This window comes from Parasteatoda tepidariorum, chromosome 6 (genome assembly GCF_043381705.1).
Source record: "Parasteatoda tepidariorum isolate YZ-2023 chromosome 6, CAS_Ptep_4.0, whole genome shotgun sequence".
Classification (NCBI taxonomy): Eukaryota; Metazoa; Arthropoda; class Arachnida; order Araneae; family Theridiidae; genus Parasteatoda; species Parasteatoda tepidariorum.
The window spans coordinates 80294143-80309302 of record NC_092209.1 but is presented as its reverse complement, the minus strand read 5'-3'; the positions used below and the strand labels follow the sequence as shown (position 1 = coordinate 80309302).

General features: G+C 29.3%; 1 protein-coding gene across 1 annotated transcript in view; it reads right to left on the bottom strand.

The window, feature by feature from the left end:
* Positions 1-3807: 3807 nt before the first annotated feature.
* gammaCO (coat protein (coatomer) gamma) overlaps positions 3808-15160 on the bottom strand; it is a gene marked incomplete in the record, with an annotated part of 43602 nt that continues 32249 nt past the window's right edge. Inside the window, 3 exon segments of the mRNA XM_071182781.1 lie at positions 3808-5228; positions 5833-5968; positions 10139-10239. Of these exon segments, the coding sequence (XP_071038882.1) occupies positions 4990-5228; positions 5833-5968; positions 10139-10239 (476 nt within the window).

Below are 15160 nucleotides of genomic sequence, written 5' to 3'. Positions count from 1 at the left end.
TCTCCTTAAGTTATAATTTTCCCCATAAAAATGAGTGCTAATATATCGGTCAGAAAGGCCATTTAAAAAAGAAAATGTAAAAACACGAATTTGAAACAAGTTTTATACTTATATGTAGTTATAATTACAATTTAAATAAACTAAGCATATATTTTTCTCAAACTAGAGTTAAAACATTTTTTTAAATAATTGATATTTTACTGTTATTATATTGTGTTATAGCATGCTGCCCAAAAGACAAAATAAGTTTAAGAAATATTTGTCCAAATCACCCTTTGTTTCTCAATCATCTGCTTCTAATAACAGTGTTCTTTATTTTTACAACTGTCCTCATAATTACATCAAATGTTTTCCTCGCGTATTTTTACATGATGAAATTTAGAATTGTTCTCAATTTTATAATTATATCCACTTAGACCTTCCAATAGCATAATACCAATTAAGGATTTTAGAAGAAAAAAAACACCTCACCAGAAATACATTTTTTCGTTTTCTTCCTCAAAAATCTATTTCTGGTAAGTACTGTTTTACTTCCTTTCATATGTTAAATATAAAACTTAAAATGAAACCTGTTGCAGGACAAATACTGAAATCTCTTTGGCAGGGTTGGGGTTTTGGACGTCCTAAACTGGTTTTGGACAGGACACGTGGGTTTTACTGTCTTAGATTGGGTAAAACTGTCTTAAAGTGTTCAAAACCTTGAACTTTGGTAAAAGGTAAAAATTCTATAGGTGTAACCATTGTACACATAATAATTACATGTATCAATAAATATTTGATATTTTTTATACAATTTACTATAACTTATTAAAAGAAAATAATATAATATAATAGGAAAAGGTTTATAATTTTTGAAGCACCACAATTCATTGAACAACAACAGTGAATGCCTAATCCTTTAAATATAAATATGCTTTTAATACTGATAAATAATATTTTTGCATAAGAATAAATATGGCAATATTAAAAAAAAATAATATTTCCTAAAAAAAATACTAAATTTGTTCAAAAATTAACCTTTTTCACAATATTTTTTTAAAAAAATGTTATAATTTCTGCATCACAGGATGATAAAAAAGACATCTATTTTGAAAAGAATTGTTTTTGAATATAAATATATTAGTTTAAATTGGAAATACAAAATAACTGAAAAATGTATTAATAGTTTTGAAGGGCATAACATCAGTTTCAGTTACTGACACTGGTGATGTATCACCACTATACTAAAAGAATTGAACATGAATGAAATAAAAGTATTGAATACTATAGATAAATCTGTTTATGACGAACCAAGCACTTAGTCCCTAATATTTTAACCTGTATGGCAAGGCCAAACTTCAGTTATGTACTATTGAATGAGAGGACCAATTGAACTTGATTACTGATTAATCTTCCTTTGTTTAATGTTTAAATTGAAGAGTCAAACAATATTAATAAAACATTATACTTTTAAAAACAAAAATTCCCTAGTATATTTAATTATCAATACGTTATTAGTTCTATGTTTATTTTACCTCTTAAATATTGTTCAGATGAAATAGTGACATAATTTGAGTAAAAGGGTTTTGGACAGGACGGTTTAAACCGTGGATTAATCCATTCTGTCCTAAACCTTGCCAACCCTGCTCTTTGGTATCTATGTTCTGTTAGTATATCTGCTGCTCCCATTATCACCTACGAAATGACATACATCTATCGGACAGTAACTTTGAAGCAGATAATTAAATCAATCATTTATAATTTCTTTATTTTGCAAAAGGAAAAAATATAACAGAAGAGAAAAAATAAAGGGTGATTATGATTGTATAACTTGTAGCATGGCGAAGAGAACAAAAAAGCGTGAATTTTAATTTTATTTTAGTAGCTAAATGATAAAAGTTGTTGATTTTGCCGTCGCTGATTTGCCCATATATCAGCCAAAATAGTCCTTGCCTTTGATACATATATATGTATGCCAGCCAACATTGAGGAAATAAAATAACAGAGATTTTACTAGTGACACATTTTAGGCTACAAGTAAAGTTTTGATACATCGTGCACGTCAAAAAGAGAAATTGAAAATAAGCAATTACATTAAGGAACGAAAAAAATATGTAAATAAATCATAGTTTAAAGGAGATTTTTTTTAAAACTACTTAATCTATTAACACTCAACATAGTGTAGTACTAGCAATAGCAATATCTGTTGAGGAATAAGGGATTTTTGCCATCAGCGGATATTTTATCGGCAATTTTTTAAAAAACATTTCTTTAACAAATACAGAGAAATTTGAGAATATACGGGTAATCAGGAGATAGTTGTAAAATACAGGAGTCTTCAATAAAAAAACAGGAGACTTGGCAGGTATGTAATTTATAAAACAAGATTTAAGTATTATTAAAAGGGCATCGAGAAACTTGCTGCAGTTATAGAAAAAGTATGAGTACAAATAATATAGATTATAGAGACAATCGGTTGTACCCACCAACGCCAGAATAATAATAATTAAAAAACAAAAATAACAGCTGTCAATTTTGTGCAGCGATATAAAATACAAAACATTTAATTATATATTTTTTCTGTATAAAATAATTTCCAATTGTATTAAGAATAAGAGCTAAGTAAAAGTATTAGAAAGATTTGTACAAAATATGATCATGGAATTAAATCGAATTGCTTGTATAGGAAAAAAATAAAAGGTTTGTCTCTAAATTGCAAAAAAGAATGCTTAAAAAAGCGAAAATTACTAAACAAAAGAATTGAGACAATTATAAATTCTTTTTATCTAGAAAATAAGTAGTCATAAAAATGTAGAAGCTAGACTATTTTTTTTAGTTTATCGACAGCTTTTTGCAATTCTCAAGTGTAAATTAAAATTACTAGAAAATGGGGCAAATTCTGAATATTTGGTATTTTAGAACATAGCAACTACTAATTTTTTATTCGTATACTTCCTTTACTATACAGTCAAATCCCGCTTCAGCAAAATCCCAAATAGCGAAAATTTCAATGAATCTCCATAGAAACAATGGATTAAAAATATTGATTTTACGAAATTGGTAATTTAACGAAGGTGATAATAAGCAACAAATCTCATTTTCTCTCATGATTAAAAACACTTTTCCATTCACCAAAAGCGCACAAGTATCTCAGAATTAAAATATTTTCGCATTTTCAAAATAAAAAGACTCTGATAGGAAAGAGACAAGTCAATAAAGTCGAGTCACCCTGAAAAGACTAAACCACAACCCATTCATGTGTGAAAAAGCAAAGATACACGCGGCTTTCCAAAAGAGCGATTTCCAGTTCAGTTGTTTGAAAATGCGCATAATTTGGAAAAGTTTGTAATTTTTACTGGTTCTATTATCTGGTATCTAATTATAGTCAGTTAATTAAAGACAGCTACAAAAAAAAAGTCACACAACCCTGAAATTCGTAAGATCGGTACAACGAATTTTCGTTATTGCGTAGCGATTGTTTCGCTCCCTTGGAATTCGTTAAAACGGAGTTCAACTGCATACTAATATACAAACAAAATTTTTTTTAAAAATTTCCAAGAAATACTTTTTAGAAATTTTGGTCAGTAAAATAAAGACAGAGACAAAAACAAAGGCACATAACCGTGAAATTCGTAATATTGGTACAACGAATTTTCATCATTGCGTAGCAATTGTATCTGTCCCTTGGAATTTGTTTAAAATGGGGTTCAACTGTATACTGATACACAAAAGTTTCTTTCTTTTTTAATTTTATAGAAAAAAAGCTCTTTTGAATTTTTAGAGTCAGTAATAAAGACAGTGACCAAAAAAAAAAAAGGACACATAACCTGAAAATATTTTCCACTTTATTGCATGGTAATGAAACATAAAATATGAACAATGGAATGATAGATAACTATGAAATAGAGCAAGAATATATAATAAAAAGAAAAAAAAAACCACATCCTTTAATCCTAGTCTGACAGAAATTTAGAATTTGATCGATTCAAAATAAAATATATTTTTCACCATTAATCATCAGTTTCATAGATTGAAAGAGCATTTAAAACAACAAAAAGTTACCACAATTGCAATTTATATATTGAATTAGCAACTTATTATTCAGAACATTTTTATGTTTTACAACATGCAACCCAAGTTTCAGTGAATCAAAATTTATACAAGTTCATTGCTTTTCGAGGGGATATCATCTTTCTTTTTCTTCTATGAAATTGAATTGAATCTGTTAGAAAAATTCTAAACTCTTGCAGATACCTCAAATAGCGGTTACTAAATTAGTAAAAAGTTTTTCGTAATTCAAGAACCTTTTATTTTTGCAAAGAAAAAAAAACAAAAAAAAAACTATGTAAAGGATTATGTACTAATTTTGACTTATGTTTCTTTATTTGAAATTTTTAAATGGTATAATAAATTTAATTAAAATTATTCACAGCATTTTGAGGTATTTGTGGCAATTTTTCTTATTTTTTCACCGATAACAAGGAGGAAAAAAAAGCTAGATGATATGAATTTCTCTTAAAATAAATAACAGATAAACATTTGTAATTTTATCTGTTTCTTTTTTTAAGAGGCAAAATATGATTAAATTCACTTATTTATTTTTCAAAGTTAATATTCATATTTTAATAAAATACTTGTACTCAAAATTTTTAATTTTATATAAAATTAAAAACCTCTATTTCTGAAAAGTTCAAATAACCAGTAGTTTTTCCTCACTAAGAATATAAATTAATGCAAGTGAAGTTGTTTGGGAAAAAAAAAGAATAAAGATCTTTTTTAAACAATTATTAAAAAAATGTTTGAAAGAGATTGATTTGAAATATAAATATAACTAAACTAAATATATGTACCATGAATGGCTAAGATCAAAAGAAATTTGTAGAAAAATATAAAAAAAAATGTTGCAATCAGATTTAATTTCAGTTTAGCATGAAACGAATCATCATTAAAAGGTTAACTGAAAATATATTTAAATATACATTTTAACTAATAAAACGACTATATCAGAGATTATCCGATGGCAGACGCTATCACTTCACTAACATTGGGATCACTACTCCTGACAGCAATGTTCATGGTGACGCCTTCCGTGTCAGCACGGACAGCAAGCTTTGCTCGCACCAACACCATGTGTCCACCGCGGTACACTCCAGACAGAAAAAGTACATGTGAACTTTTGTTTTCAGGAATTTTGTCTGACCTTTCGCAAGGTTGCATGCCAAGAAATTGGAGAACATTCTTTACAGCATCTGTAAGAAATGACAGAAACCATTTGGTACACACATAAACATAAAAATATTAATAATAAATCACTCTAGCTTTAAGCATTTTGATGCAGTTGGGACACTCTTGTTCCTTACATATTTATATTTTCCTAATGTTCTAATTACAAGTAAAAATACATTTTGGTATTTTTTAATTATAAAAAACAGACAAATAATTAAATAGTTACTAAAAAAATGAGTTAGATTATTAGAATTATATTTGTACTAAAATATAAAATCCAAAAAAAGTAGTTGAATTTCTTTTTTTCATTTATAATCAAATATTAATTTTGTAAATTCGAGAAATTTTAACAATGAATAACTGTTTTTCTAAGATCTAAAAAGTGTAAATTTGAAGAAGAAAAAAGTGAGGGAAATAAAAATATATAAAATTGATTTAAATCTAGAAAATTTTCAGTAAAATAAATAAATAAATAAAAATTATATTGAGTATTAAAGAAAAAGTTTAAATTCTAATCCCTAAGCTAATTGAAGCTAAATTGATTCATTTGTTTAACCTTTCTATAAAGCAAAACCACTAGTAAGGAATTGACAAGAAATATTCCTATGAGAAAATGTTTAAGCTTACCTTCCAGAGTTTTGAGATTAAAGGCATAAGTGTCTTCCAGTTCGTTCTTAGCAGTGATTTCTTCCCAAGCAGCGCTAAAGTTTGTTTTTAATACTTTTTGAATGTGGTCGCTCAACACTATGTCCAGTTCTTCAAGCTGCAGAGACAAATACATTCATTTTTTTTCATACATAAAATTTATGGCAATTTGTTCATTAAGTAATTGGTTGGCTATTAAAAGAAAATCAAAAAAATTGGATTTACTTGGATTTTTGTTCAATTTATGTAAGTTTTTTTCTCTCTTTTTTTAAAAATTTTACCAGCAAAATTATCTGATAAAATGTATTAACAGGGGTGCCACTGATATCTGCAAAAAAATTCTTATGTTTCCTTTGCACGTATTATACAATATATATAAAGAGGACACACACATTCACTGCACTCTTGTGAACTATATTAGGATAAAGATGCTGGTTCCAGTTGCCAAAAAAACGTGGAGAATTAAGAAACAGCTGACATAAAACAGATAATGCCTTCGAAAAAAAAATACAATATAATATAGCTGAACTATCATCTTTAAATATCCCATAGATAGAGCTTTGAGAGTACTGAATTTTTTAAAAAGAAATAAAATTCCCGGTTTCTAAGGAAAAATACAAAATTCTAAGCACTTTCCCTGGTATTTCAGCTGATTTTTATATTCCCTGTATTTTCCAGGTTTTTCCTGCTCTCCCTGCGGAGTGGCAACGCTGATTAACAATTCTTAATATTATTCAAAAACAATGACATAGTTTACAAATTGCAATATTTTGCTTTAAAATCATGATAATATGTTGATACAAATCACAATATTGGATCTTTGAATTGTGTAAATATAAATCGCAATGCACAATTTTTGGATCCTGTGAATACTAATAGCAACATTGGATTTTAAATTTGCGTGAATACAAATTGCGATATTGGATTTTTAAGTCATGTGAATACAATCCGCAATAGGTAACTTTTAAATCAGGTAAATACGAAAACGATGTTTGATATTAAAATCGTGTGAACATGAATCGCGATATTAGCAGATTCCTGCGTAGTTGCAAATATTAAAATTTCTCATTAACGCAATTTAGCAAAGGCTTTAAAATTTCAATATAGGATAGTAGAACTCAATCCTTTTAATTTTAGATTGTGAAAATTTCTTTGGATTATAGGTTTTAATTTGCGTATTTCCACGAATCAATGGTTTTGAAATATGCAGAATTCCGTGAAAAAATCATGCCCTAGACCTCCTAGTTTCTAGACCACAAGGGATGATACGAAAAACTCTGAAATCCAAGGTAAACCTGGAATACAATCACCCCTGCACCCCATCTAGTTCAGTCCATTGTCAAAATTTAAACTGACGATAAATTCTATTTGGAGATGGTTTACAATAACAGGACAAAAAAATTTTTGTTTCGCTTCGGCTATACCAGAGGTCGCCAAAGTGGTCTATATAGACCTCCAGGGGTCTATTTAACATAAGCGGGGGTCGATCTGAGCCTAGGGGTCGATCCGAACCGGAAGGGTCGATTGGTCGAAGGATTATCAGTATTTTTCAGATATGTGACAATTAGAAATAAAAGAAGAAGACTTGGAAATATATACAGGTAATCTTCAAAAATTGAGTGACGATTTTAAACTGCGTTTTGCTGATTTGGAAAACATTGACATCCCTGATTGGATTATTGTGCCATTTTCTGCTCAAATTGAAAACGTGGACATCAACATGCAAGATGAGCTTGCTGAATTATTATGGAGATTTGAAGCAAAGATGCTGTTTAAAAATTTAACAATAAGCAAATTTTGGACAAATATAAATATAATGCAAAAATATGTAAGACTTCACGAAATAGCTCAGCCATTTATGATAGCATTTCCAAGTTCCTATATGGTTGAAGACGGTTTCAGTCACGTCAATTCTAACTTAACTAAGAACAGAAATAAATTAAATGTGGAGTTTCGAAGGGATTTAAGATTAAAATGGACCAATTTTGAACCCAATATAACGAATCTTGCAGAAAAACACCAGGCACACCCATGTCATTGATTAAGAAGCAATAAATCCGTAGTTACTTTACTTATTACTTTTACTTACTTATAATTACTTATTTTTTCATAAATATTAAGGTATTTATATTTCAACATTAGTATATTTTTCATAAAGCTATTGTTACACTATGTACTATTACTTTAATAAATGTTCAAAATCATAAAACAAATGTACAAACACTGTATCTAATAGAGTTTTATCTTAATTAACAGAAAATTATTTTTATGGGGGTCGATGGAGATTTCGAAAAATTATGTAGGGGTCGATGATCAAAAAAGTTTGGCAACCCCTGGGCTATACTAATACAATAAAACACTGTAATTAACGGATATAATCATGTGTGCCGATGACAAAATTATATCTTTTCATTATTTTGTTTACTGGCTTTTAATTTCATTTTAAAAATAATTTAGTAACGTTTTTCTTTTTTAAAACATATTTTTCTTTGTATTTCTATCTTTTACACGCATATACATATAGCACAATAAAGACAAAAAGGAAAAAAAGAAAAGAAAAGAAAAAAAAAAAACGAAGGAAATTAAGAAAATTAATAAGTTTTATTTACTGCACAAAAGTTGCAGGTATATAGAACTTCTAAAATAAGTTAAAAATATTAAAAATATATATATACAGTGTAAAGTCGCGTATCCGGAATCGGTGGGACTTCCAGAAGTCCGTATAATAGACCCCCAAGGTAAACAAAGCTTAAAATTATTTAATAAACGATCTGAATCTAAGAAGTAAAAAATAAATAAACGTTATTTTTAAGGGGAACAATATTTTAGCATTAGAATATCTAAATCAAAAATAAAATATTAGAAAAAAATATTATTGCTGAAAATATGGAAAACGAAAAAAATTTAACAGTTATGAAAATATTAATCCGCCATTTTGAACTAGAACGATTCAAGCAGGAAGGGGAAATTCATGTCATTCTGGAACAAAGCTTAAAATGATCTAAATCTAAGAAGCAAAAAATAAATAAACATTATTTTTAAGGGGAATAATGTTTTAGTATTAGAATATCTAATCAATAAAATATGAAATATTAGAAAAAAAATATTATTGCTTAAAATATAGAAAACGAAAAAAAATTGACATATGAAAATAATAATCCGCCATTTTTAACTAGAATGATTCAAGCAAGAAAGGGAAATTCCCGTCATTCATTAAGGTGGGTAGGTGGAGGAGAAAAATTCATTTCCTCCTTATTTGTGAAAGAAAATAAGTGTAAAGAGGAGATCATTTAAGTTGAGGGTGGGGAAGTAACAAATTATTGTTTTCTCTCCAATCATTGGCTATCAATCAAGCATAAAGGCGGGGCACGCTGATCGGGTTCTCTTTATTTTTTCTTCTATGACTGAAAGAATCTGCTAAAGAGAGAATGTTACCCCCTTTTTCCCCCCGCCTCCTAAATATTACATGGTATGGGGAAGAACGAATGTTTTGTTTCTCAAGGACGTATATCCTTTTAGACCTATTCAAATTTTCCATTTTGACTCCCCCTCCACCTTAACGCTTGCCCCGTTTACCCTTTTCCACAGTATTTCTTCTTTCAATAAAAAGGTTCCACGAAATGCCTCTTTTACTAGCCACCTGCATGGGAAAGGGGGGGGGGACTCAGTTGCGATCTTTTGAAAACAAATCTCTCTCTTTTTCCTACATTCCAAGGGAGGAGTGTCACTAATGGTCACTCAATGGGCTTGGTAGATCTTCACTTCCCCTTTCTGGTGATTTATGGGTTCGATGCAAAAAAGAGAAAATATGTCAAAAGACTTCTTTTTTTATTTTATTTTTTTTTATTAAGGAAAGGGGATGATGGAGAGATGTTTGTTTATTTTGATTGTTAAAAAGTGTCTGGGAAATTGACCCTTCCGGGAAAGGGACGTCCGGATATGGGACGTTACACTGTATTAAAAACAAAATTATATAATCTCTTCATCAGCTCGCACGATTTATATCCGCAAAAAAGAGTGCTATTTGCGGATATAATCCTGTGAGCCGATGAATAGATTATCTTATAATTTGTTTTGCTTTTTGGCATTTTAATATACACTAAAAAAATTTTTTCTTTAAATATTTTATTTTAATAATTTTTCTTCTTCTATTTTCATTAATCTTTAATATTTCCCATGTTCTCTCCATGTCAATGAAAAGGAATATACACAATTGTATTAGAATTCCCTGAACTACACCTAACTCCTTGAACTAAGCCATCATCTTAAAATAAGTAAGAATACTTACTACATATTCATCTTCATAGCCTTCCTCATCATCTGGTTCCCCACTGTTTGGATCACAATCTTTAACTAAGTACTTTAATGTATTACTCAATGTTCCAAGTACTGAAAGACATTATAAGTTTCAATATAAGTACACAAAACAAAGTTAAGTAGTTCATTTGCTTATTAATACAAAATTAAAAACACTTAGGAAAATCCTAATGTTTTAATGAATTGGCATAAACATATTTAGTTAAAATTTTTCCTATTATTTTGAATAATTATTATATTATTTCTAATATTATTTCTTTATTTCATCAATATATAATTCTTTTTAACAGGGTCCGTAGCCAAATCTTTTAATAAAAAATAAGCACCTTTTAAGTTTTTATTTTAAGCACTCAAAAAATATTAATTTTTAAGCACTATAAACATTAAAAAAAAAAATGCAAAATAATTTTCAAAGACATGATCATGATAAAATATATAAACGTGTAAAATGATTGGCGCTATCGTACGTTACACCAAAATGGATTGTGAAAACGTTAATTAGAACAAAGTGAAAAGCACGCTTTTGCACAATACATGGCAAAAATCGACATAACGAATTAAAACCTTATTTTATTTTTGAAAAGAGAAAGTTAGGCACTTTTTAAAAATACCCAACGACAAAAGCACCTTTAAAAACGCTATGCACCATGTTTAATCATTCCAAATCTCGTTCTAAGCAAATTAAATCAACTATTTAATTCCTATTTAATTCCTATCCAATTTTATTGAAAGCGAATGTAAATACTTTTATTCTTTTCTTTTAATACTAAATGTTACTCAATACAAGAGCATAACTAATTACAATTCAATGTCGGGATAAAATGAACATCAAAAGCTCTTTTTATCTTCCTTTCCTTAAGCTGCATAACTTCTTTATAAACCACAAAAATGTTTCGGTTACAGGGCTAAATACTAAGAAATTTTTTGGTGATTAATTTTTGAGCCAAATTATTTCTTAATAACTCGCCAATAATGGATCTCCTAAGTGTGGGTTAGGATACAATCGGAGTTCTAGAAATGTAAAAAAATAAACTTTTTTTGGATCTGTCTTGCCGGAAAAAAGGTACAACTGCGGGGAATGCCCAAGTTGAAGTTTATGATGAATAGGGAATGTGTCTCTTAGTGATGCCTTTATTAATGGATTAACTTCTAAAATTTGATGAATAAAAATTGCAGGGTTGCCACACAAATCTAGAAAAAGAATTTCCTGTGTTTTCCCTGTACATATTATGTACAATCTATTAACACGCAATCCCTGTGCTCTGGAGTGAGCTATATTAGGCTAACTATACTACTTTTAATTGCTGGAAAAACTTGAAGAAATAAGGAACAGCTTAGTATACTTAAAACAAATAATGCAATAGTAATTGAATAGAAATAGTAATTGAAAATATCATCCTTAAATATCCCACCGATTGATTTTTAAGTGGTCACCACGTTTAAAAGATGAAAAAAAGAAATAGAATTCCCTGTATTTTCTCAGTTGTAAGGAAAAACTTAAAATTCCCTGCTATTTTAGGTGATTTTTAAATTCCAGGTTTTCCATGTAGAGCGGCAACTCTGAATTGGAAAAAACTGCTCATTTTCTTCACAACAAAAGAGGACATTTCACGATCGGCAAGGTTCAAATATTAATTTTAAGAATGGCATATAATATTTTGTTTTTCATTGCTTTAAATAAACCTTTAAAAAAATAAATAAAAACAGTTAGCATTTACAGAATTCAGATTAGTACAAATTGGAGGTGTACACACACTAAATTCTATATAGGTACAAAATATAAATAAAGTTATACATAAATTTACTATTATACATAAAAAAGTAAAATTTGGATAAAAGTACTAAATAAAAAATTACATTGCTGCAACTTTATACCTCATTATAAAATAGAAATTTGATGTTCTAGTTTTTGGTTAAATTAGAACTAGCCATTATTGCTTTTTTTTTTTTAATCATCATTTGAACCGCTAAAGTTTTTTTGCACTCAGCATTTAAGATTTGTATTTATGTCTTTTTGCTTTTCTAATGGGAGAGAAGATTAAGTTTTAGACGGGCTTGTTGGGAGGGCAAAAGATTCAGATTTTTATTTTTATTCTTACATAGCTGCCAACATGGATAGGAAAAAACCCAGTAGATTTTACGAAATATTATAAATTTTATAATAATTGTAGCACATTGCTATTATCTTTACTCTTAATTTCGAATATTAAAAGGGCTGCAATTCCTCAAAGGTAGTAAAGAGATTTTTTTTAAATTAATTTAAAAAGAGAGTTCAGAATAAAAATAAACTGGACATTTTAAAACAAGAACTTCTACAAATGAAGTTTGCTTCATTATGTATCAGTAATAATTATTTAAATATTCAAGCAACCAAGCAGTGATCTGTACAAAAATTCTATTTAAATAGGGATTTTTTACAGGAAACTTACTCAATTTTAGGAAATTTTCAAAAATGTGCAAATCTAATTTTAATTAAACCAGGAGAAACTGGCAAAATCCAGTAGAGTTGGCAGCTATGTTTTTATTGCCATGAAATCGATTTTCTATTTTTTTAAAATTGTTTTTAGAATTGTTCAAAGAGTAGAAAGAAATTATTGCTTGGTTAGAACTTGATTGGATTAGTTCTTCGTAGTTAAGGGAAAAAAACAAAAGCTTTGGAAAGTTTTCCTTTCCAAAGTTTTTAAAGTTTTTTTTAAGAATAAGATTACGTAAACTTCTGAAAACCACAATTTTAACAACTCAACCGTAAGACTGTAATAGACTATGAAATTGTAATATTTAGCACCACTGCATATAGTTTGCCAAAAGTAAGAATTCCCCATGCCATTCGCCTGGACCCGTGGAGGTGACTATGGTAACGGGATATAACTATTTCAAGTAGGGGTGTGGGGTCACTGTTTAGGACAGGTTTTGGCTCGGGTTGGCGAGAGAAAGGGAAGCTACCCTCCCTGAAATGAGCTATTCTTGTTTCCATAGCAGCAGACAGCCCCAGACATTGTGGTGGGAGGAGTTCTTACCGTAGACAAACTATACAGAGCATGCAGATCTAAAAACAATAAGAAGTAAATAAAACTTACCAACTAAGGGATCATTGGGTAAGCTGATGCAGGCGTATGCTGTACCAGGAACACTGTACTGTAATCTTGAACAAGGAGAGTAACAGACCACTTCAAAACCTTCACTGGGCTCAACCTGAACATAAACGTTCTCCAACACTTGATCTGACAAGGTGTTTGTACAGTCAAACTGAAACAAGAGTGCTTTTCTTAAAGAATTTTTCAATTATTTTGTTACCACATGCAAGGAAATAGATTGCATTAATCATTTTAACACGCAATATTTTAATATTATGGGATGAATAATTCTGAGAAAACTATAGGGAAAAATATGTTTGAAATGTTTTATTCTTTTTGTTTTATAATTGATATGCATACTAGCCAACATGGATAGGAAAAAATCCAGTAGATTATGCAAAATATTTCACACATAGGGAATTTTAGGGATTTCCATTATCATAATCAAAATAGAAAAAAAAAGCAATATTTTCCAGTTATGATTGAATTAAATGCACTTAAAATGTTTTGTATTATGTTTACCCATAATTTAGAATGGTAAATGGCATTCATCAAAGATAGTTAAGATTTTTTTTAAACTAATTTAAAAAGGGAGTTCTGAGTAAAAATAAACTGAAAATTTTAGAACAAAAAAAGTTTTTAATTGATTTTTAAAAATGAGACTTATTTAAATATTTAAGCAAGCAACAATCTATTTAAATAGATTTTTTTTAAAGAAACTTACTCAATTTTAGAGAATTTTCTAAAAAGTACAAAAACCAGAAAATTCTTTATTAAACCAGTAGAAAAGGAGAAACTGGAAAAATCCAGTAATCTCCTGGAAAATCCAGTACAGTTGGCAGCAATGGTAATGGAAGAAAAGCAGCATATTTTGCAGTGATTTTACTAGATTTTATAAACTACGGGTTCTTGGGATCTCGGACATTCAAATTTCAGAGTCCCTTTTTTAGTAAAAACAGGTCGTTTTTAAAAGCAATATGTTAATAGATTTAAAATAACAACATTCTGTGGATCAGCGAATCCAAAAGTAATGATCATCTGATGATTAGGACCAAGCGATAAATCGATATATCGCGAACTATCAACTCAACGGATACATCGCCATGCCGATATAGTTGCTTTAAAATTCATCGTGAGCATCAAATTTTGTTTTAAGCCGCAGATTTAACGATATAACATCCAAGGATCTTTGCCCTCACTAACACAGACAATTTTGATTTCATCTAACTGTGAAGATGTTGATTTTGCCTTTTGTGATGTTGAATGGCAAAGAGCGAATTGCAGCAGAAGTCACAGCTGCAAGGATCAGAGTTGAAATGCATAGTTTCTTGTTGCACCCTTTCTTCTTAGGGATTTTACTTTTCTTGAAGATTGTGTAACTAGCTCTCTAAGAAAAAATGTCAAACATTGATTCTCTAAACTAAATAATTCAAAATTTTTTTATATAGTTGATTTTAAATGTTTATTTTAACCAATTCACACTTCTTATCTCCATTCCGTATCACAATTTCAAGAACTCCCTTTTAAATGTAACTGCACTTAATTTATTTTAGTAGAATAACATTTCATCCTTCCCTCATCTTTTGTCTTCCCAGATGTATTGTCTTGCTTTGATGGTCACGCCCGGGTCACCAATGTGGGGATAGTAGTTATCGACAATGTCAACCTTTATCTATGAAAAGGTACTCCAACATAGAATCGAGTTATCATGTATTATAGAGTAGTGTACTGGAATTGTGTTTTTACAGTGGTAGATACATGACAGTACTCCCCCACCAGAATTATAGCTCTGATAGAATTTGATGAACGGATACTTCTAGTTGATTCATTGCTGTTTTGTGAGAAGTCAGGAGAGCTGTATTAAGATCACAGTACTCTTAAGCGCTGATTGTCAGAGCTGTATTCTGCCACGGGGGGGG